Below are 24,148 nucleotides of genomic sequence, written 5' to 3'. Positions count from 1 at the left end.
ATTTGGAAACAGTGTTTCAGTCTGCACACCTTTCTTCTCCGCGCTATAGACGCGCAAAACACACTATATTCTACAAGAAATAATTGCTTTTGTCTGGAAGGAGTTTGGATGGGGGGGTTCGCAACGCGTGGCCTTTCAGGCGAGGGGGATTCGTGAAGGACAACTTGTCGCTTCTTCTTCTTTTTTCGTTCCCCCCTCTCGCTCGTTGGACACGCGGATGTCATCTGTCAAATGAAGGGGGTGCTTGGGGACAATAAAGCTCAAGGAACCATTGTGAGTCTGTTGTGTTGCAGGAAAATATATTTTTGAACAAAATATGGCGTGTGTAATGCTTTATATATTTGGTTAATCAAATAGCTATTAGGCATATTGCATGTTTCAAATCAGTTGATAATTGAGTATTTGTCTTATTTTCTTATGAAACGCTCACACATAATTGATCTATATCACCTTGGATATAGTAGAACAGATAGACGTATAGATATAGAGAGACAGGAAGATTGGGGCGAATGTGAGTTGGGGTGGTGGGGGGATCAGGCGCTGAGCTTTCGATTTTTCCCATATTGACTGCGATGTTTAGCGTATAGATTTTTCTATTTAAAAAATCTATGTCGGCAATAATCTGGAGTGTAAGTGCGCGGCATAGATTGTAGCTTTATTACTGACAGCATTCAGTGTGTCGGAAAGAGAGAGAGAAAGAGAGATGAGATACCCTGAGACTAGCAATAGACCAAATGAAACTTTTAAGAGGTATTGATGATCGGGTTCTGTTTGTTGCTTTTTTACTGTATAATCCGCCACGTTAAATAATCACCATAACATATCAATGGCTTCTCCCTGGTCGTTTATATCGCTCGTATCTTTTCCACAAACAGCATACAGCCTACCTGCATGTAGATGAGGATATAATCACCTGATGTAAGCCACTCGGTGAATGTGTGTAAGCCTATCGATCAGCGGCCCACAGCGATCATCAGACTCATCATAATGAAGAGTAATCAAGCGATCAATACGCAGGATGGCTTGCCTTATATGGGATTAGTAAAAAAAAGGGGATGGGGAGAGAGGGAGGTATGGATGGAGGGAGAGAAGGGGGGGCGGGGGGAGTATAGCGGCTGCTCCTCTCGTTTCAGTGTTGCTTTCGTACCGGGAGGTGGACAGAGCTCGCAAGCTACCGGGGTTCCCAGATAACGGGACTGTCGTAACGGACACATAGGCTACGCACACACAGACGGATGGTGGTGGGACAGAGCCAAAGAGCTGAATTCCGCTTAACGGGTATCGTTTTGTTTTCTTTCCGTTCAGTTTTAAGATCTCGTGGACAAGCAGTGCTGCTCCTTAATTTATTTAGGCTATCGATTGATTGCGTTTTAATTACCGGCTCGTGAGTGGAATCGAAGGGGGACCGTATCGAGCCGCTGCGCAGCCTTATACGTGGTCATTATTTAAATATAGGCTACTAAGCGATTCTATTATATTTTATACGATAAAAAATGCTGCTTGAAATGCATGTAATGTGCGCGAGGTAAACCAAACAGTATACGAGAGCTAGAAACCAAATACAGAAACGAAATATTCCTGTTACACCTTTGTAAACCGTTTTAAAGCCAGCAAACGCGACTTGATTGTTTTGAACCAAATAGTTTTTGTACTAAAGGGAACACGATTTTGACTCGAGAATTGTTTAAAAAGCGAAACCAAAGTGGAACCAGATCGAGACGCGCGCAAGGCCATTGTGACGTTTACCGGCCGCACACCTGGTCTCGCGCGGGATATGCAAAACCCAGGAAACGTTATGACAGTTAGGACAACAAGTGAGTTTTGAATTTAAAAAAAAACTCAGTTTCAACCAACGGTTCGACATTTGCCAGCGTAGGTCTAAATGTCCCGTTATTCTAATTTGTATGTTAGTTTAACGGATTTTTCAGCCAAGCAGAGAAAGACTAAACAAACGTTAAGTGACAACAAAACACGTTTTATATGAATGTAGACTATATTTAGACCGCTTGAAAGATTCCGGCTATCCGTCTGTGTGTCAGTCCGAGATATCCCTGAGGAAGAAGTTATGACTGAGAGGCACAATACCAAAAATGTAAAGATAGCTTGAGAAATTTAAACCAAAAACTATTACCAAAAAAAATAAACAACCTCAAAACACAGTCTATATTTGACAGTATAAGCAACCAAAGGAAAAGAACCCCAAGACAAGCACCTCATACAAGAGCCCATAGAAGAAAAGCCCAGCCGACAGCGGATCATGTTTGTTCCCTTGCCGGTGCCGTTGGTGTTTCAGAGAACCGCTCCTGATTTCAGCGCCTGGCGACTCAAGTCTCCGCTGCCTCTGCGCTCCGGGAACTCCGGTAAGAGATACCTTTACCTCCCTCTGGTTAATGTCGGTAACAGTTTTTCTTTTTTCCCTCACCACTGAAAAGGAAAAGAAAGCGAGAGAGGGAAAAAAAAAAAAGTTAAACGTGGAGCCGAAACACCTGCTCAGCCCCAATAGCCTACATATTTTGGTAGCTTAAAAAATACGTTCAGATCCTTTTAGTTCTGTTTGTTTATGTATATGTATATATATATATATATATATATATATATGTATGTATGTATATGTGTGGTGCCACTTTGAGGGTGTATTAATTGAAGGCTGGCTGAGCTGAAAAGACGTCTGCCCATCATTGCTCTTGTTTGAACGGTTCGTCTCGGCCTCTTTTGGCTTCTTTCATCCTTCTGTCCTCCCCGTATCTGCTTCTCCATCTGCCGTCTGACTCTTCTCACGACCGGTTCAGGGAATATTCATGGTATTTTATCGATTCCGCCGAGATCGATACAAGCAGACAGCAGGGGGGAAAAACGGAGCGAGTGTGTGAATTTAACGACAAGTTTAAGAATGAGACTGGATGTCACTTTATTTGTTGATGTTTTTGTCGATTTTAAGTGCTTTCACTTTAGGCTTAAATAACGTAAATAGCTTAATCTAATTTAAAAATACACTCATCAATACCCGACTGCAATTTAACCAAGATATTAGGCTACTGACGGCTTGAAATGGCAGATATAACTTTTATTTTTAGTCAAGACTTTTTAATAGAATTTGCATATTTGTATTCGTGTTTCAAATAAACAACGTGTAGGCCTAGTTGTTTATGTTTTGTGGAGTTGCTTGGAGTCTTTTATAATACTATAATTACAGTAATTACTTGTATTTGCATGAAAATTGTAACAAGACTTTGTAATGCGAAGTGTTACCAAGAAAGCTTCTCGTCGGTTTGAAAGGAAAAAACATCATAGTTTTCCTTGCATAAGGAGTATTTGTTCTGAAGTAACCTACTGCATTAGTGGGGGGCGGGGGCGCGCAATGTGTGCGCGCATCGTCTGGCATTCAACGAAGCGGAAATTTTCCAACCAGCAGATGGATTAAACGTATGCACCACTTATAGATCACGTGTCACCTTAAACGCATGTCATAGGCCTCCACCAGCACACAATCAATGCAATGTAAATAAGGGATTTAAAACTTTGCGTTTTTATCTGTTTCATGTAAGAGCTAAATACTAAAATGTGGATCCAACATAGACCTTATTGAAAGTGGAAGCCATGTTTATATTTATTTATTTTTATCAAAAAGAGGCTGAGAGACAGAGTCCGCTCATAAGGTTATGCATATATCTATAGTTAAAGTTTAATTTTCCTATCGCCTGTTTTCCAGAGTTTTGTGGATATTTTTTTCTTTTTTTCATTGTTGGATCTGCAGAACGATTGGGGACAAAGTTAAAAACGAAATAACCAAAAATACTTCACAGCTGCTTCTTCACAAAAAGTAAATATGGCGTCTGCACTGAATAAGGTTTATACCGCAATAAATGAAAGCAAGATCGAGTCTTTAATTACTTACTGGCGCCTAAATGAGCAAAGAGCCAGACGTTAAGCTTTCATTAGCTGCATCACATAATGGGTCCACATGGTGATGGGCTTTCTTGAAATGCAGGTAGTGTTAAAATGGATTGGCCTGCTTGTTTGGTTGGGATTTGTCTTTATGTCAGTGAACTGGAGAATATTGAGGAAGGGGGAAAAAAAAAAGAAGCATAATTCCCGAAAATTATAGAGACATTGATGCTTAAATTTACATTAAAAAACAATTTAAAAAATAAATAAATAAATTGCAAGCCTAAACAATGACAGTGAACAACTAATTATGCACCAAGTTAATTTTGTACATACTAATGGTGGTTTTGTGTTTTTATTGACGGTGTGTGTACTTGTGTTCAGTGTTTGCTTTTATGTGTGTGTGTGTGTGTGCTAATTAGCGTTTTTAATGTCTGGTGATGAAATAATGTTACCACTTGATGTGTCACATTTTATAATTTCACTAAATGAAAAAAAAAAAGAGCTGTATGTATTTGGCGTTTGGCTGCCACTTGGTTTTAAGAGTTTTAAGACCTTTTCGGCTTTTAAAATTATGCCAAAGATACATTTCTTTTTTGATAATATAAGACTCAAAATGGACACCAGGTGCCACAGCTGACATTAAATGCTGCAGAGGTCAGAGTGACAAGAGGAAGAGCCAGAAAGGATCTCTATATTGGGTGAGGAAACCACATTTGTGTTCAGCCTTATTTACAGATGATAGACACAATCGAGGGCGTTGGTTCAAAGTTTTTACTAGGTTTTTCCTTGGCGATGACCATGAAGATATCTAGCAGTTTTTACCCTGTGTGTTTACTGTAGCATCTTAGTGTCAGAGATTGGGATAGTCTGCACACTATATTTATAATGTAACTTTGAGGGCTGATGCTGTTAGGAAGCGTTTATTTTCTAACAGATTCTGCACTGTTGGTTATGCCTCAGCGGTCTTTTTAGTAGTTCCAGAAATTCATATAGTAAACATTAAATTGCTAATGTGATAACCTTCCTGTAATTGTATGTGTCAAAAATTTCACAGATTTTCATCACATTGTGTAGCACACTCTCACAAAGAAATGCTATGCAGACCACCAAAACATTTGATCTGTCATTTCAGCTAAGCTTTGGTTAAATGTAGCTAATAAAACCAATGCGCTCAATAGTGTTTATCTGTAAGGAAAGCAGAAAATAAATGTACTGTCCCTCAATTAGCATCCATATTCATATTGGCTGTAAAAGATGTACTGGTCAGCCCAAAAGTCTGACAAAATATTAAAAAAAATATTTATTTATATTAAATTAAACCTCTTGATAAAAGTTTTAGAATTTATGAAAATAATTAAACAAAAATATAAAGAACATTTGGGAAAAAAGGAAATATTCTGTACTATTCAGTTAAAATAGAAGACATTCATGATGTTGGCCATGGTAACTGGTGGAGTCCATGCAAGCTAAAGTATCATTAAGGTAAAAAGTTGATATGCACTATATATATATGTGTGTGTGTGTGTGTGTATTATGCTGCTAATATAATTTGTAATATAATTAGATAAATATAATCCATTTCACTAGTTAACTCAAACATGTAGCCTCATTGTGTAATGTGTTTTTAGCTATAGGGAGCGAATGCTACAGATGTGTAACAGGTCCACTATTATTTTCAGGCCTTATTTTCCTGGTGCTATGATAAGGAACCACATTGTTGCATTGTGCTTTTTTGTGCTGTCTTTTTTCTAGTTTTGTACATCACTGCGACAAAACCTCAAAATAGTTTAATGTTGCTGTGTAAATCCAAGTAGCAGCTCTTTAGGAGAAGATAGGGGTGTGCTTCAGGTCAAAGGTCAAATGCGATCAGGTCAGTCTGTGTCTCCGTCGTGGTCTGTCTGCGCAGGTGAACTGTGTTTACACTGATACAGATTTACAGTTTGATGTGCCGTAAAGTGTTTTAACCTCAAACAGGTATTGATTAAGGAAGATCATCCCTGCTGTCCGCAGCCAGAGAGCATGAGTGTGTGTGTGTGTGTGTGTGTATAGATCGGATTTGGGCAGAAACGTCGGCAAGTCCCAGTGCTAACGTGATTGCGAATGACAAAATGTCCACCCGGGTTTGTTAGGGACATAATGGGGAATCAATAGACACAACAGAGATGTCAATACAACATGCTTTATTGCATTAAACCACCTCTCTCTTCCCCATCCCGACACCTAGGCTTACCCTCCACACACACACACACACACACACGTACTGGTTTGCATCCTTTTTTTTTTTTTGATGTTGCACTTACAGGAAACTGAAATCATTTGAAGTACTGCACTCATTGCACTAAGTATCTCTGGACACATACACACATATGCATTAAGCCAAACGCACTCACACTCGCACGAGAGTTCCCTGTTGAGAGCCTACCTTTCCGATCGGAGCCATCTCTGTCCCTCCATCCATCTCTCTCTCCCTCCTGAGTATCCATGGAGACATTCATAGGCCATTAAGCAGATGGTAATAAAGGGATGTAGGTAAACACTCTCTGCTCTGTGCTGGCCCTCACCTCTGCGATGGAGACCACCATCAAGACCACTGCCGACTAAATGGACCTCATTCGGTCTCCAATACCCCATATCTGACAGGGCCAAGTGGTTTTTTTCATGCTCTGGTGTGTGTTTGAGTTACCTGGTGTGTAGGTGAGGACGTATGCATAATGATCGCTGGAGGGACAGTGTGTTGGCCGATTTCTGATAGCTCTTAACACACTGAGCGCTATTACAGCCCAACCGTGGGAAATGGGATCCGGTGGTCATATTGTACAGACAGAGCAAGGCATCACAATCTCGATAGACCTTTATCAGACTCAAACCAAATTACACGGTACGGCCATGTTAATAAACTCCCGCTGGTCAACTGTGACCAGTACCTTTATGTTTCCATTCCTCTCTTGTTGGAAAAACCAGTTCCAGTTTAAAAAAATAGTTCACATTAAAATTTAAGTTAAACGTATGTCATTCCAACCTATATCACTTTATTTTTTCTTGGAACACTAAAAGAAGTTTTGATGAGCATTCTTGCTGCTTTTTCCGTACAATAATAGTGGATAGTGACCAAAAGTTGTTTAAAATAGGCTAACAAAAGTGCTATAAAAGCTTCGTAGAAACTTAATTTGTTCTAAAACCACATGATAGTTTAATCTGAGGAACAGCCTGAAAATTTAATAGCTATGGTCCATATTTACTTTCATTGTATGGAAGAAAGCAGCTTGGACATTTTGCTTAAAATAGCTAATTTTGTGTTACATTTTGAATAGGAATCAGTGTATCTTTTGTTCATTAGTTTTTTTATTTACTTTTAAAAAAGTATGTATTTTATTATCTCGGTTTTCCAGTTGTTCTTGCGTGAAAGTTATATCATACACTCAGGTCAATAGATTATTATTTTCCTTTTAGGACTATATTAGAGTTTAAAATATTTAATTAAAAAGTATTTAATTAATTAAACAAACTTACTGGGCGACCAGGATAGGCTGTGACAGTGATATTATACCCTGCCATGCCTAGCTGATGATGCAAAGCATAGAATTGATATCTACACAGAAGAAAGCTGCGCAGAACTGCAGAAGTTCCCGCCCACGTCTAGAAATCACATTTTCAAGCTGTATATTCACTAAAGATAAATGGTTCTGTTTTTTGGGAACCCAGAATGGTTCTTCTATGCCATGGCAAAACTGTAAAAAACATTTTGTAACATTTATTTTTAATAGTGTTGGATGACCTACCTCTATAGCATGAAATATATTATGTGTGTGAAATATATGGAAGTTTGTGTATGAATGCAAAATTTATCTGAACTCATAATCCAATGCAAATCCAACGGGATCAACACAGAAAATGTGGCTTTTGTTTTCCAGTTGAACATTTTCTAACAATTAAATATAATAGCATAAAGCAGAAAAAAAATCTTTAAGGTACTGCAATATTTCTATGCATGTTAAGTATGTATAGTGGGACTACGTGCTTGCAGTGCATTGGCCATGCATTCACATTCAAGTTTAGCATTAATTATGTTTCTGACCTAAGGTGGTCAAGCTGGTTTGTTGCTGTTCTAGGGTGGTCTACCAGCCTAAATAAGCACCAAGACAGTTTAGCCAATTGAATACCTAGCTGATATAAAAAACTAGACCAATTAGAAACCAGAGAAGCATCATCCATCATCTTAGTTGTTTGTACAGTATGTTCATAAATACCAAATATCTTTGCCTTATAAACAGATTGTAAAAATCTCTTCCTCTGGAAGCAGTGTGTGTATAACCATAGGGCTTGTCATTGAGGTCAGGGTCTTACTGTCTCTTAATTAAACTCAGGAATTAGATTTCACCAATCACAGATACATATTTACCCATTTGAAATCACATGCATCATTACAAGATTCTTATTTCGCCATCTTGCTTTCTCTCTCCACCTCACTGCCACTTTTTGAGCCCTTATCCAAGGAAATCCCGCTCTTTTGAAGGAAAAGAGTCAAGAGTTCACACATTTTGTTATGAGGAGAAAGAGACCGTAGCCCTCTGGTCAGCTGTGCGCCATGCAGAACAGAAATTGTTGGTTGCTGAGTGGCAGAAAGAATAAATGTGTTAGATGAAGACAGAGGGCCGGTGGAGTGTAAAGAGGAGCGTAAAACAATCAGGTACACATTCATATTGATTTTAAATTTTTACTTGCTTGAATTAATATTCGCCTTTAAACTTTTATCGATTGGTCTGGTCTCACTGTGCAGGTTTCAGAGTGTGTACGCATGTCTTTCACAAGTATCTACATTTGACCAGCCGCCCGTGATGTGGCCATTTAAGTAATAACGTGGACTCATAACAACCAGAGCATGTTTGATTGAATTTGTCCCTCTGCCCTGCATTTCATATAAGCTCCTGGACTGAGAGTGTCCAGTTTTGGGGTGGGTTTTCACCGCCCAGTTTAATTTGATGGACAAGCTGTATGAAAATGAGCACGTGCATGTATCTGTGTGTGTGTTTGGACCGCAGGGACGTGCTGCCCTTCCCCGTGGCTGTGTAGTGGTTACAGTTGGGTTCGAAGGGAGAAATTTAATATCCCTCAACAATGTATACACAATGAAGGAGGTATTGCAACAATGGTGCGGGAGAGAGAGAGGGAGGTAGGCGTGAGCAGCAGCTTTTAATAAATCAGAGTGCTTTTGCGCTTCAATCTTCTCAAAGTAACCGCATCTTTACCCTATACCCCTCTCCTGCAACACACATTCACACACAATGCGAGCATGTACTCTTTCACACTTTTGACACTGCATGTGGCCAAAAGAATTGATAGAAAGACAATCAAGTCCACATATTCATGGAAAGATTGGCGAGGAGCTCCTTTGAATTTCTTTGAAATTCATAATAATAAAATATGTATGTTTTTGTTTTTGCTTAAAATATTTGAAAATTCAACACATCCGAGGGTGTCCAATGGAATACTAAGAGCCTGTCCCGCACATACACATTGTTAGGTCAAGGTGCTTGTTTAAATTTCGACACAAGCACAAGTGCCTGAGTTCAACACTTCATTTTCTTGTTTTCTTGTTTTTCTTGTATGTCCACTTATACTCAAATATTTTTTTTTGGTCTTTCAGTTCTTTTGATCCTGAAATGAAACTAATCTACTGTCTTACAACCATCTTTCTTCTATAGTTGTCCCTTTAACTCTTTATTTGCCATTCTGCATGTCAGAACTGAGGTCTTGCAACTCTTCTAACTTCGAACTTTGAAATATAAATCTTTTGTAACATTATAAAGGTCTTTACTCTCACTTTTAAAACATTTTAAGTGTGTACTTGATGAATAAAAGTAATAATTTATTTTATTTCAGCAAATATTGATATATATATGATTAATTTGATGCAAATCATGTTATTTGGCTTGAAAATAAAAAAATGAAATCATATGATAGCACTGACAAAGGCATATAGAAAGCAATGTTTCCAATCTCCTAATGCACTTCTGTGTTTACTCATGATGACACTTCTGATTTGTGTATGTATGAATAATATGTATTTGTGAAGAATAACTAGGTCAGGTGACCCACCCCATCACTTCTGCTCCTCCCTACGTCTATCCATCTTGCCCTGTTCCATATGCAGGATGAATATGGTGAGTATACATGCTGGTCAGCTGCATAATTTTATAAAGAAATCCCGCTCTGATTACCCAAGAGGGTAACCACGGGAACTGTGCAGTTGGTGCGGGGTGTGGTTTACCTGACAGGCCGCCCGGCTAATCCCGCAGATAAGATAAATAGCTAGCGTAGCTCCGACCGTAAGTGGACTTGACCTCTGCCAGCACGGCAGCGATGCATGTTTTAAGATAATAAGGGAGTTGTGACGTGCAATCATGCATGTGTATTGCATCTATATTTAGAAGGAGATTTGTTATCATTTTCTTTGAGTCGTAACGTACAGGCAACAAAGGAAATCTTCAGTCACATTAGCGTATTCAAAAGAGCCCGCGTGCATACGTGAACTTGCAGAGCGGCTCTTGAAAAGGAGACTCTTGTCAGACTCTTGTATTCAAATTTCTCTTTTTAGAGACCTTGAAAGGAATCTGAATGTCTCAGTCGGTTCAAACAGCCTCAAAAGGATGAGCTGCGAGTGTGAAAAACGCTCTTTTCTACTTGTGGCTAAAGAGATACCCCAGATTGGAGTGTGTTCGCCAGTTGTCCATTCAGCCGTGCACTCTGACCCCTCGCGCCTCCCTTTGTCTGCCCATGAGGGGCAGTGGGGGGTTGACAAGTTGACCCTTGACCCTCGCCTCAGCCCTACCCCTCCTCCCCTCCTCTCTTTTGCCCCCTTTAATTCACATGCAGCCACTCATCATCCCCCTTTCCTCTTTTTCATCTCGTCCCGTCTTTCTAAAAGCACTGTTTTCTTATTGACTCGCCCGCTGTCTCAAGTTCAAGGCCTCGCGGGCCGCTTGCATTGAAGCGGGAACCTCTGCCTTGTGCCTTAATGCACCATGTGCTTGGACTGCAAACAACATTATGATGTGCATCAAAAGTGTCTCCAAGCACATTGTATGCACTCTTTATTGGCATCTATGGTTCCATGTAGTGTTGTTTTTGGTGGCCTGTTTTAATTTTAGTTTTAGGCTAGTCTTTGTATGAAGCTGTCATTTTTAGCTTTTATTAGTTTTAGTCACTTTCATACTCCTTTTAGTCTAGTCAAGTTTCAGTCACCTTAAAGTATGAGCAATTTAGTCTTATTTTAGTCAGAATTATCCATGACTACTGTCGTCAATTTTTAGTCTACGAAAACTGATGACATTTAGTCTAGTTTAAGTCATTGAAAATTTTATTTTAGTGTCTTTTTAAAAATGCAATTCTATTTAACCCAGTCCATATAGTAGGGTATTTGTCTATATAGTATTTTAGTATATAGTATGTTTTTATTTTAGCCAAACCTATTTAAAACAAGGTTATTTTATTATATTAATGTTACCATTTAGACTCAAGAATACATCCATTCCAGACTCAGAAGATGCTCTGATCTGAATTTATAAAATTTATTTTTACCAAACAAACATGTTAGAAGTACACACATCCTTATAACGTTAAAGCATTTCGTTTCATATTGTTTTGGTCAATTGAAAATGAAGACATTTTAGAATAGTTTTTATTTTGCAAACTACATTGTCTCGTTTTTATTCGAAAGCAATATTGCATTATACATTTAGTTATAGTCAATCGTCACATGACCAGCATTTATGTTGTGTCTCGTCTTGTTTTCGTCACGGGATAAAGGTCGTTGATGACAATATTTAGTCACAATTTTCTTTGATGAAAGCAACACTAGTTCCATGAAGAACATGTAAAGTTCTAAAAAGGTTTTTTTGAAACAGTGTCATTTTAAAAACATTTTTGGTTCCTCAAAAAACCTATAGTGAACAGTTCTTAAAAGAACCACTTTTTCTTTTATGTGAAGAACATTTAAAAAATATAAAGAATCCACTTTAAAGATCTTCTTATTGAATAGAAAGTTTCCATAGATGTTAAATGTTTTTCATCAATCCCAACAAAGAACTTTTACTTTTAAGAAAGTAGTTTATAAAAATATTCCTCAAATTAATAAAAGATTTTGAAGAACTGTTTACTGAATGGTTATTTGAGGAACCCAAAATTGTTTACGTTGTTGCCTTAAATCTTTGAGATTGCTTCCAAATTTATATCCAAAATCCAAGAAAATCAACTGTGGTTGGTTTGAATATGATTAGATGTATTTATTTGAACCATAGCTGATAAAAATGCATAATGATGAATATTCATTATGAGCCCAGTAGCACATGCAAGATTATTCAAAAGACACAATAACAAAAGCAAACCTGAATTAACCAACATTAACATTAACCAAAAGTGCCTCCAAAAATTGGACATGTTAGACATTTTATAATGTCATTTGCAGTAGATTTTTGAGATTGTCTTCCAAGTAAATCAACTCTGGGTGCTTTGAATATAATGACCTGTGTTGCTTCATTTAACCGGACTTGATGAAAGTTCCCAATGATGAATAAATGCACAATTCTTGCGATGCGTATAACAATTTGTGTGTTTTTAGTGACATGACGTATCCATTAGATGTGTCTTTGTGATGTTCCAATTCTTCTATATGTATTGATGCATTACGAAAGTGTTTGACCTCAGTTTCAAATATCCAATATGAGTTTGGCTCCTCTCACATGATTAATCAAAGCACGCAAGAATAACTGCAAACCTGAATGAACCAACATTGTGATGTGCACCAAAAGTGCCTCCAGAATATGGAGATATTGCCTATTGTATAATGTCGTTTGCAATATATCCTTGAGACTGCCTCAAATTTATCTCCAATATTCAAGTAAATGAACTGTGGTTGGTTTGAATATAATAAACTATGTTGCTTAATTTAACCAGAGTTGATGAGAAACGCATGATTCTTGTGGTATGTTTGATGCTTTATGCGTTTTTGAATGTATCCATTATGAATGCTTGTGTGACGTTCCAGTAGAATTTCTTGACATACGTATTGATGAATTTCGAAAGTGTTTGACCTCAATTTCAAATCCTCATTATGAGTCCAGCAGCTCTCACAAGATTAATCAAAACACGCAAGAATAACAGCAAACCTGAATGAACCACAAAACACTTGGCTATTAGTTAATACCACAGTCCACAGCAAATGACCTTTCGCATGTCACAGAAGCACAGACGGTGAAAACATGCCAAAGAAACGCACCATTGTGTCATTATTAGCTTCTCAGCAGACATGCATTCATATGTTTTCCCTCGGTGTGGTTCAGAATGGCATGAGAGGTGGAGGTGAGAGACGCATGAATCGTTGAATCGAGAAGAGACCAATGTAAAGGGGGAATAAGAATCCAGATATATTTGAACATCAACTCAAGGAATATTTTTTTGCACTTAACCATTTTGTGCGAATGTTGTTATAATGCCCTTTCTTTGTATGGTGTAATTGAATGATTATCAGAATTTGAGATTGAGATTGGGTCAAATTGAATTTGTCACATTTTAAATGCATGAGTTCTGAATTTAGTATCAGAAGTCACTTAGCTGTAGAACAGACAGAAATCTCTAGGACATGATGTATTTTCTTTAGTATTATTGTGTAGTGTAAATTACAGAAATGTGCACAGTCTTCAGAGTTTTTGGTATACTCAGTTAAACTTCATTAAAATATTTACTGAACATTATTAAAATTATCTTAATGACAACCGACTGTCTGAATGCTCTACCGTAGATGACGATAATAGTTCACTGTGTAATTGTAAAAGGAAATAAAACATTATGGTGTTTTTATAATCTGTAGATGCCGTTTTTAAGACCCCTCTCTTAACACACACACACACACAGATGCAAGCTCACATATACACACACCAACTATGCTTTCGGCCCTAAAAGCCCCTTTTTACTCCCTCAATTTTGTCCATTTCTCGTCCATCCTCTCGGCTTTTATATTAGAAGGCGGTGAGAAACCACATACAGAAAATAACACAAAAAGATGTGCTTGTCAGAATTATATGCCTCACCGCATGTGTCCTACCTTGAACATTTTTCCTCGCTCCTTTATTTATCTGTCAGAAATTACACTGATGACAATTAGGTGTAAATGCTGGGAAACTGGAGTATGTGGTCACTCACTGTAAGGCTATGTGCCTGCAGAAATGGTACTGTATATTGTGTGTGTCCTTTTCACTGCTTTTATATTATTTGAGCACCGGTGATGACCATGTGTCATTAGCAGGGAGTCCATGTTTAAGTAATGCTGAATGCTAGAGCATTTCCAGTCTAATTATTGTTGGAAAAGTCTCATGAATACACAAAAATGCTAATGTGTTGTCAAGTTGTCATATAGCATAGTGTATATTGTGTATGCTATGCTTAAGAATGCATTTAATACTGCCTGTTTACTAATATATTGTATTGACTTATACCTATAGCTTTTTATTATTTATTATTATTATTTTATTAGCAGAAGCTAAACGTTTGGGGTCAGTAAATTGTCACAGAGGCTTCATTTATTTGACCAAAAATACAATAATATTATTAAACCATATTACAATTTAAAATAACTGGTTTCTAATTTAATATTTTTCTATAATGTAAAGCTGAATTTTCAGCATTATTACTCCAGTGTTCAGTGTCACACGATCCTTCAGAAATCATTTTAATTTGCTGATCTGGCTGTCACATATCTTCTTCTAAATATTGAAAACAGACGTGCTTCTTAATATTTTTGTGCTTTAATATTTTTGAATATTTTTGAATTATGGATTACTTGGCAACAGAAAGTTCAAAAGCTTGCTATTTATTTGAAATACCCTTTTTGTCACATCACAAATGTCACTTTGTTTATCAATGTAATTTATCTTTGCCAAAAAAAAAAAAGTCTTATAATTTTTTTTTAACTTTTGAATCCATTTAAATGAAATGAAAATTTGTTTATAATTTTTTTTAAGCTTTAGAAACTCTTAATTAACATGCATTTGTTTAAATATGGTGTCTGATGATCAGATTATTCATTTATTTAACTAAAAATACAAGGTTGCATAGAGTTACAGACATCGTATTGATGAAGAGCGTCCAGAGAGGTCCTTGCGTGTTTGCATCTGAGAAGGCTAGTTAACAGGAAGGGGGGAGGTGACCGTCCAGGGTTCGGAAATGAGAAATGACCCAACGCCACACCACCAACCCCTCCACCTCTCCCCTCCCTGACTGTCCCATCCCCCTCTCCTTTATCCTTCCCCCAGGAAAGAACATAGCAGAGGGATGGGTCAGGAGAAGGGTGGAGGAAAAGGTGGATGGGGGGTATAACAGAGAGAGAGAGAAAGCATTAAAATTCATGGCCTTTTTTATTTTCCCCACTGAAAATCAATACTGTCTACTATGGATGAGGTGAACAGTGGACAACAGTGGTTGTGGGCAGGGGTGGATGGGAGGGGGTGTTGGGGGGTAGATAGATGGATGATGGTGGTGGGGGGGGGCTGTTGTTCATTAAGTGTAAGCTGCAGTGGTGGGGACATTCAGTAAGGGCTATTGTCCAACGATAGTGACATAAGGAAAAGGGGATGATGGGCCAAAGCAGGACAATGGAACAGGCGCAGGTACAAACAGAACTACTCATGGATTGATGGAAAAATAGTATTAGGATATTGGGCATTTACATCTGGAATTCAAAACCTGGAAAAGAGTAATGTAATACAAAGAAATGTTATGATGAAAAATTAATAAGTCAATAATTCATCATTATAATTCATCATTAGTTATCATTTACCCTTATGTAATTTCAAACTTTACTTTTTTCTGTATGGAATTTTTTTTTTCCCCCTGTCCATTTAGTGAAAGTCAGTGCATTCCAGTGTTGTTTTTTATGGACACAAAAAATTCAAACATTCTTCAAAATGTTTCCTTTCTGTTCCACATAAGACTATAATTCATGCAGGTTTGGAACGTGGATGAGTAAACGAAGACAGAATTATGCCTTTAAGGTTCTGCTATTTCTAAGGTCAATTATGCACATTTGTGATACTAAATGAAATGGTTTGTATGGAATCTGAATAAATGTAAGAATCTGCAAACCTTAAGATGAATTTGAATCCCCCAAACTCCATTTTGAATTTAAATCACATTTGTGATGATGTGAAGCTCAAAATCGAATTTGAATCACTGCAAGCTTCACTCAAATTCAAATTAATGCAAGTGACAAACTGAATTTGAAACACTGAAAGTTCCAAAACGATTCACTCCAACATTGCTGTTGCTTTTGAATCACTGCAAACCTCACACAATAAATAAATAAATCACTCTAAAATTCTTACTTACAGAAATTTGTGACCATGTGATGCTCAAAATCAGATCAAACAAAGATGCAAACTTTGAAATTAATTCTAATGCAAGTGTCAAACTGAATTTGAATCACTGCAACCTTGAATCAAATTCTATTACATTTGAAATAACTGCAAGATCCATATAGACCAGAATTACTTCAACATTAAAATTTACTTTGAATCACGTCAAAATTAATTCAAATCGTTCGAATCTATTTAATTTCAAATAGATTAGTGATCACGTGAAGCTCCAAATCTAAGCAGAAACACTGAAAGCTTTGAATCGAATTCAAATCAGTGCAAGAGGCAAACCACTGAATGACTCACTTTTTGAATCACTTTATGTTCGTGAATGGATCTGAATCACTTATAATTGACCACGAATCTCTAGAAAAAAATGAATTCAAATGACTGTAACTCAGAATATATTATTTGTGACCATGTTAACCCCTTTGTACAGAAAATCAGATATATTTTTCCTTTGGCAAAGATACAATATAGAAAACTGAAACCCTTTTCTATATTTCTATATAATGTCCTCATATGCAGACTGTCATTGTCCCATCAGATACGACAGCATCTTGTCCCAGCTAGTTCACACTCAGCGGTAGTCTGCCTTCTCACTCCATTCTCAGGGGCATGGAGAGACGCTCACCCCTCACACTTCCTCCCCAGGACACCAGGAAGCCCATTACCATTGTGCATACATGTATGTCCAAGCGTGCACTCACACATACTCCTGTATATGATATGTGCTCTGTGAGGGCTCTCTGTGCATATACAGGACTTGTGAGGCTGGTAACTATGGGGATAGGTGTGGAGGTGTAGGCCCATGCTTTTTTTTTTTCTTTTTTTTTGATGTGGGTAAAAGAGTCATAAATAATGAAAAAGAAACTGCATTGAAATGCAAAGGCTGAGGCTTAGACATGTGAGTCGTATCGACATTTGTGAATTCAGGGATCCACACAGCACAGAGTTTCTATCTCAGACCTGTAGAGCCTGAGAGGGACTGAAATGTAGGAGCGTTTCTACTGATCTTGACAAGTTGTCGCTTAACAGTTATGTCATAAATTATAAAGGTGTTTATTAAGCCAAAGAGAAAGTACCTGAGGTTTTTTGTGCATTTACAGTAGCACATTTTTATGCATTTAGATACAAATAAGTAATATGCAGATTTATTTATTTATTTATACATTAATTGAGAAGTACATTTATCGTAACAATCGTTCATGTTGACCTAAAAGAATGTTATTGCACGCATCCTTAGCATTCATTTGGCATTCAAATATTTACATTAAGAATACTTTTTTCTAGAGAAGTATTTTATTATGCATCAATAATTTGTGAATGGATTGTCACAGAAAATGTACTTGCTGCTTTTTATGCATTTTCAATAGCTTTTTTATTGCATTTAGACAAAAATAATAGAGATAGCATTAGTTAATGCATGTTATTTCATGCGTCTTTAGTTATTTTTCATTCATTTTTCATTTAACATTTTCACATGGTTAATTTTATTTTCTAGGAAAGTACTGCAATATGAATAAATAATTTCTACCTGAATTGTAAGTCACAGAAAACATACATGCTGATTTTATTTCTTTTTAGAATATAATCATTTTTTTCATAATTTGAACTATTAAACACTTGTATTGTTTTTAAACATAAGTGCAAATAAGCATGTTTAAAACGTTTAATAACTAAGAGCTTTGATTCGAATTTCAATTAATATAATCTTCAAACTCAATGTGAATAACCACAATGTTGAATTGAATTTGAATCACTGCAAGCTTTGACTCAAAATCAAATCAATTCATGCTTCAAACTGAATTTGAATCACTGCAAATATGAAACACTAAAAGCTCCAAAACAAATCTAAATCACTCCAGCGTTATAATTAACTTTGAGTTACTGCAAACTTCAAAAGTAATTTGAATCTCTTTAAACTCCTTGTAAAATTGAAACCAGTGCCAGTTCTAAACCTATTCAAATCCATTCAGATCTTCAAAGTGGATTCTAAAGAATGCTATCTATGAATTGATTTTGAATGACTGCAAGCTTTAAATCAGATTCTAATCCCACAAGCATCAAAACAAACTCCAATCACTTTACGTTTCGAAACCGCTTCGATTATAATAGGAGTGTTTTAGATTTGCGGTGCCGCTCGCTTGCAGTATACAGTAGATGGGGTTTTATAGACTTTCAGATGACAGATAGAGGTTTGAATTGCACATTGAATCGCACTTTGAGTGCCCTTTTTTATATCTGAGATTACACATGGAGGTGGACATCACGGATATAGGCCTGAAGTACAGATAGAGGTTGGAGTGCATTTCATGCTCACAGTTGAGGATGAGTGTGTGTGTGTGTGTGTGTGTGTGTGTGTGTGTGTGTGTGTGTGTGTGTGTGTGTGTGTGTGTGTGTGTGTTTGAATGTGTGTGTGAACGTGGAGCCTTTGAAGTGGAAAAGGCCTCTGGTTGGCAGTAGGCCAGTGCATCAATAAAGGCAACTGGAGTTTGAGAGCCAGTGAGAGGCATTTAAGTTCCATTTCTCCCAGGCCTTACAGCTCAGGAAAGACCTGCTCTCTCTCTCTTTCTTTCTCTGTGTCTGTTTTTCACGCATGCCCTGACAGAGAGGGAGAGAGAGAAATCAGGCCAGACTTGTGCACCACAATGTTGGAGTGTGCCATAATTGAATATGTGTGTCCAGCTGTTTATGTGTGTGTGATTGGTTGCTGATTTTGAAGTGGCTTGTTAGACACACTAGCACAGTATGGTTTACTTTCAAGTTTAATAATACAAGATGTATTTTTAAAGAAAGTACAAAGCACACAACTGCAGTGGGAGACCCAAACACACTTCTTTCTTTAGTTCTTGTCTGCTTGTCTGGCTTCATGTTGTCACTAATAACCGTGACCCCCTCACTTTGTCCATCTGTTTGCTCAGCAGTGATTTACTATTTAGCATCAAATACATGAGGTGGAAAACTGCATTTATGCAAAATGCCTGAAAAACTTGTGTTAACCCACCATATCTCAATTTCTTTCCAGAAATGTCACAATTTCAAGGCTTTTAGCCATTTTTATTCATTTTTATTGTGACTCGAACTTTTTGTTTTCAAGTTTTTGAATTGTACAGATTAAAAAAGTTTTTCAGATGCTTTAAGTCTCATAAAATTACAGACGGAAAGAGCAAAACAACTTATTTTTTCATGTTTCCCTTTCATTGACCTAACAAAACGCCCTCCTTTCTTTGTCCACCGCTGCCTTTTTTCTGTCCCGTTTGCTTCGTACAACTGTTGCATCACTTAGCTTTTTTTTCTGCCAACTCACAACCTATTTGCAGTACCCCAACAAAACACACAGCGGTCCTCCCTCTCTCTCTGTCTCTCTGTGTGTGTCTCTCTCTCTCCTTCTCTCTATTGATCTAGTCATAGTTTTCTGTCTTCAGCCTGCTGGCTGGCTGGCTTTAATCAATACAGATAATTGTCTGCTTTCTCCCGATGCCAAACAGTCTGTGTTTTTTCTCAATGAATCCAGGTCTTCCCCCAACTTACACACATATACACACACGCAGGGCCCACCTACCCGGGATTCCCCCCCATTAATGACGGGAGATAACCTGCTTTCCTTACCGATTTTTCCTCCACCCCCCCCCCTCCGCTCCCCCTCTCATCGATTGCCGTGAGATATCGCCCCATGTGCCCCGCTCTCAGTGTGTAAACACACCGAACACGTGGTGCCAGAACTACATATGCCCGCGCATAAACAAATATGCAAAGCGTGCATTAGCAAAAATGTGAAACATTTATGTTACTCTGACTTTGGCTCTGGTTTACTCTGTCTGATTAAAAGAGCTAAAGATGTCAAGTCTATATTCATCAGAAAGTTACAGAATAGTCTTTGCTTTGCAGTTCATTATTTGTTTTGCCATTCACAAATAGCTGAAAAGTATAAATGGCTTCGACTTCAATAGTGAATAAGTGAATTTGGCTCAGAAGTCTTCTGATTTCACTCTACTGATTGAGTTGATTACAACTGTGGTATGATATATATTGTTCAGTATGTATTGAATCTAACATTGACCTTGGATAAAAACATTTTTTTTGCAGACTATTGTGTGGGCTTTGAATCCTCAATATGAACCTAATTTTGAACCTAATTTTTGAGCATTGAGCACAGACAACTTGAATGATGTTATGAGCATCATTAAGCATGCAGGAGAATCTGTTTCTTTGTCAGGTTAATGCTACATATAATAGCCTTGTTAATTGTTAAAGACAACATGAAATCAATATCGACTCTGATTTACTTTATTAATAAATGCCCTCTGGTCTTATTTTGCACAATTCATCAGTACATGTTTTTAAAGAGAAAAAATGTAGAATCTGTCATTACTTTCTCTGCCCCTGATTTGATTAACTTGATGTAACTTAGGGCAGCATAAATGGGGAAAAACAATATTAACCAGGAATATCACAGTATGATATGTTTTTCCACAGCACTAATCAAATCAAGTCTGTCAGAGACGCAGATTGGTTTGCAACCAGAGTTCGAGTCTAGCTTTCCGTTTTCCACTTATATTGCTTTGAAACTGTCAAAAATCCTCACGATGGATGACATGAAATCCTGCCTACTATTATTTCTCTTTTCTAATATCCTAATATGAAATATTTTTCCACATTATGCATTTCATGTTGTTTTTAAAGACATTGTGGCGTGTCACTTTGCATTAATATATTCTTATATTAATATAGTCTTGCTACACTCTTACTGTTGCGTTACTTTGTGTTACAAATGTTTTCCTCTGTCCAGTCGTCAGTGGTCCAGTGTCCAGTATTGCGGTACTGGAGATTCAGCCATTTTGTGCGTCTGATTTTTTTGCTGGTGCAATGAGAACACGGCCTGATCCAATTTGTGTTGGTCACCAGTGTGAAATGGCGGTCGGCCGGGGGACCGGCGCTCTCCAAAGCCTCTCAGCTCTCTTCCTATCCTCGTTTTTCTCTCTCTTTCACTCTTTCTCTCTGCTGGTGATGTGCCATTCACCCAGCACCTCACTACCCTGGCACCCAGCATGACCACAAGCCAGCAATCAGCACACACCACACATACATACATGTGCATACACACACACACACACACACACATGCAGACACTGACACAAAGCTAAAGAAGAAATCAGACTAAAGACTAAAGAACAAACCTTTTTAATGTAAATACAAATGTATTTTTTTCCTTAACAGGTTACAATGTAAAATAATAGTTATTAATATTTTTAATAAATTATATTGTAATATAAACAATATTAATAGGTTATACTGTATAATTATTTTAAATGTAAAATGTTATAAAATCTAATTTTAAATATTTATATTTAAAAAAAAATATTTTCAAATATTTAATATATATTAAATATAATATCCTTGTGAATACTTCTAAAAAAAAAACACAAAATAACTTAATGTGCTTTTGATATATTTATTCATAAATATCTGATACAGTTCTTACTTTGATAAGTCATTTATAGATGAAGATCTTAAATAACCAGACTAATATGGATTTGTGTGTGTGTGTGTGTGTGTGTGTGTAGTGTTTGTTTTTTATATTCACTAAGATATCATTTTAAGGTTACACCGTTTAACAATAATAATAATAATAATAATAATAAATGATCATAATAATAAATTATGTGTAGGTTATACTGTAAAATTAACATCTAAAATATTTAAAAGTAATATTTTAATTAATAATATTGACTTTTTTTTAAAATATAGTAGTCAATGTGTATGTGTGAATACAGTGAATACTTTAACAACATACTATACAAAAATGTCCATATTTGTGTTATTTTCACATATGTTTTCCTTACATCAACATAATGTACAGCTGGTGTATACATCCATTTGTAACTTCAAGACATTTATTGAAGACTTTATTATTTTTTAAGTAGGAATACACTTAAACTCCATAAGTCATAAAAGTCATAAGATGGTATAATTTCATACTTTAACAGGTTAAAGTATCGATTTATTTTATACAGTTTTTATGAGATGATTTTATTTTTTTCCACAATAAGATCTGTTTCAGTTCTGTCTGCACCTTTTAAACGAAAGTGCAGTTCCCTAACACACTACAAATCAAAAGGTGACTTCACAAAGTACTTTTAAGCCACAGTGTGCACTCCCCTTTCAACATCTTTAACACAAAAACACATATCTTGCCATTTCCCCTTCAAATACACACACTCACTGTGATTTTGGCAAAATTGCCATGCTTGACGACCATATAGACGACGTCGTAGCAACAAAGAGAGCGGGCGAGCGATGGATGGATGGATGGGGGGAGATGGGGGTGTTTGTGTGTCATTTGGTGAGTGGACATAAGTGGCACTGAGGCGGTGGAAAGGTAGGCTGATGGAGAGGGCGAGGTAAAATTAGACAGCAGAGTGGCTACCTTTTTTTTTTTTTTTGTACAGCCAGAGCTTAGGACGACGTCCGAGAACGAATGTGGCCATGAGCCTCACAATTCAAAATGGAGTTTGGTTAAATAACGTGAAAGAAGAGCAGGTGCCGTGGTCAAAATGGACGGCGAACACCACAGAAAGACAGAAGAAGAGGTTGAACACACCCCAGGGAACCATGGGTGAAAAACCTTGCCCAAGGGCACGAGCGAAGGGTAGAGGGGGCCTTCATCCATTCAACTATCCCTCTATTTCTCCGTTCCCTCCATTCTTCAGGGGAATTGTCAGTCAGTGTATTTCCACACAGCCATCCTAATGTTTCCCGACGCTGAGGTGCTGTTAGCATCGCTGCGGCGCTATCCAAAGACAACACACCTACCTTACAAAGCAGCTTTCGATCCTTCGAGAGCAGCATGTAGCCGCCTGCAGATTTCTCTCTCTCTTGTCACTTTTTCACTGAAACACAGCGCTTAACCAAGTGTGTGAGGCGATAAAAGAGAGATGGGAATGAAGAAATTAGGCTGAGGATGAGGGAATAAGAGATCTGTAAGTTTGTGTGTATTCATCCATGTTTGAATTGTGAGGCCCTCTGTTGATTCGACTCCCCGCTGCACTCGTGCAAGAAGCGCTCAGGTAAATACACCCGAAGCGTCTTGAAACTGTGATTTTTGAATCCCCAGGCCGCAAAAATGACACAAAAAAGAATGCATGAGAGAAAGGAAAGCAGAACAAGAAAGAAATATGAAGAAGAAGAAGAAACGAGAGACGGGGGGAGGTTGAAGGCGTTGCAAAAGTGCCTCCAATATGCGCGGGTCTGAGCACCCTCTGAGAGGGGCCCCGATCGATACCAACTCGGAGCAATAAAGCTTTCTCCCTGTCATCTCCACAGAATACAAAGCAGAATGGGGGAGAGAAGGGGGGGTGGTGGTGGAGGGGGGATAGAGGGGTGAAAAGCTGTTCCGCTAGCCAGACCAATTTCCTAACCCTCCCTTCTCCTCTCCCTCCACCTTTTTTAGCCCTCCAACTACGACTACTACCCCTATGCACACCACATTTTCTCTCCCTTTTCACGCACTTCTTCCTGTCCGCCTCGACTCGAGGTGTTGTGTCTGCTTATATTATTAATAGTGTTTGAATAAATAAACTTAATAATTAATCTCCGCAGTTTTAAACTGGATTGATAACGGGTGAATGATTCTGCAGGATCCAGCCGATATTGAAAGAGGGACTGGCCTCCAGGTTGGACGAGCAGGCCAGAACAGGTTTGAGGTCGTAGCCTCAGCATGTGAGAGAGAGATGGATGTGCAGGTGAGAAAAGAAAAGCAAGAAAGACGTGCGGCGCAGGCAGAAAGAAAGAGGTCAAATAAGTGTTCTCTTTAATTGAGAGCCAATTTAAGTCCAGTGCAATCGATAAACCTA

At 37.7% G+C, this 24,148-nt stretch overlaps 1 protein-coding gene across 7 annotated transcripts in view; it reads left to right on the top strand.

Moving 5' to 3' along the window:
* The window catches only part of LOC113062585 (POU domain, class 2, transcription factor 2-like), a 61,118-nt gene that overhangs the window by 11,449 nt on the left and 25,521 nt on the right, over positions 1 to 24,148 (top strand). For 2 of the 7 annotated variants that reach the window (XM_026232519.1, XM_026232517.1), the window contains exon 1: positions 1,095 to 2,360. The exons of 1 other annotated variant lie outside the window; for it this stretch is intronic. In XM_026232519.1, the coding sequence (XP_026088304.1) occupies positions 2,258 to 2,360 (103 nt within the window). In that variant the 5' untranslated portion in view covers positions 1,095 to 2,257. Of the gene's footprint in view, positions 1 to 1,091; positions 2,361 to 24,148 lie in introns of those variants that run through there. 4 more of the 7 variants (XM_026232520.1, XM_026232521.1, XM_026232518.1 and 1 more) reach the window with 3 other exon arrangements.

Source organism: Carassius auratus, chromosome 44, assembly GCF_003368295.1.
Source record: "Carassius auratus strain Wakin chromosome 44, ASM336829v1, whole genome shotgun sequence".
Classification (NCBI taxonomy): domain Eukaryota; kingdom Metazoa; phylum Chordata; class Actinopteri; order Cypriniformes; family Cyprinidae; genus Carassius; species Carassius auratus.
This window is presented reverse-complemented; position numbering and strand designations above follow the sequence as displayed.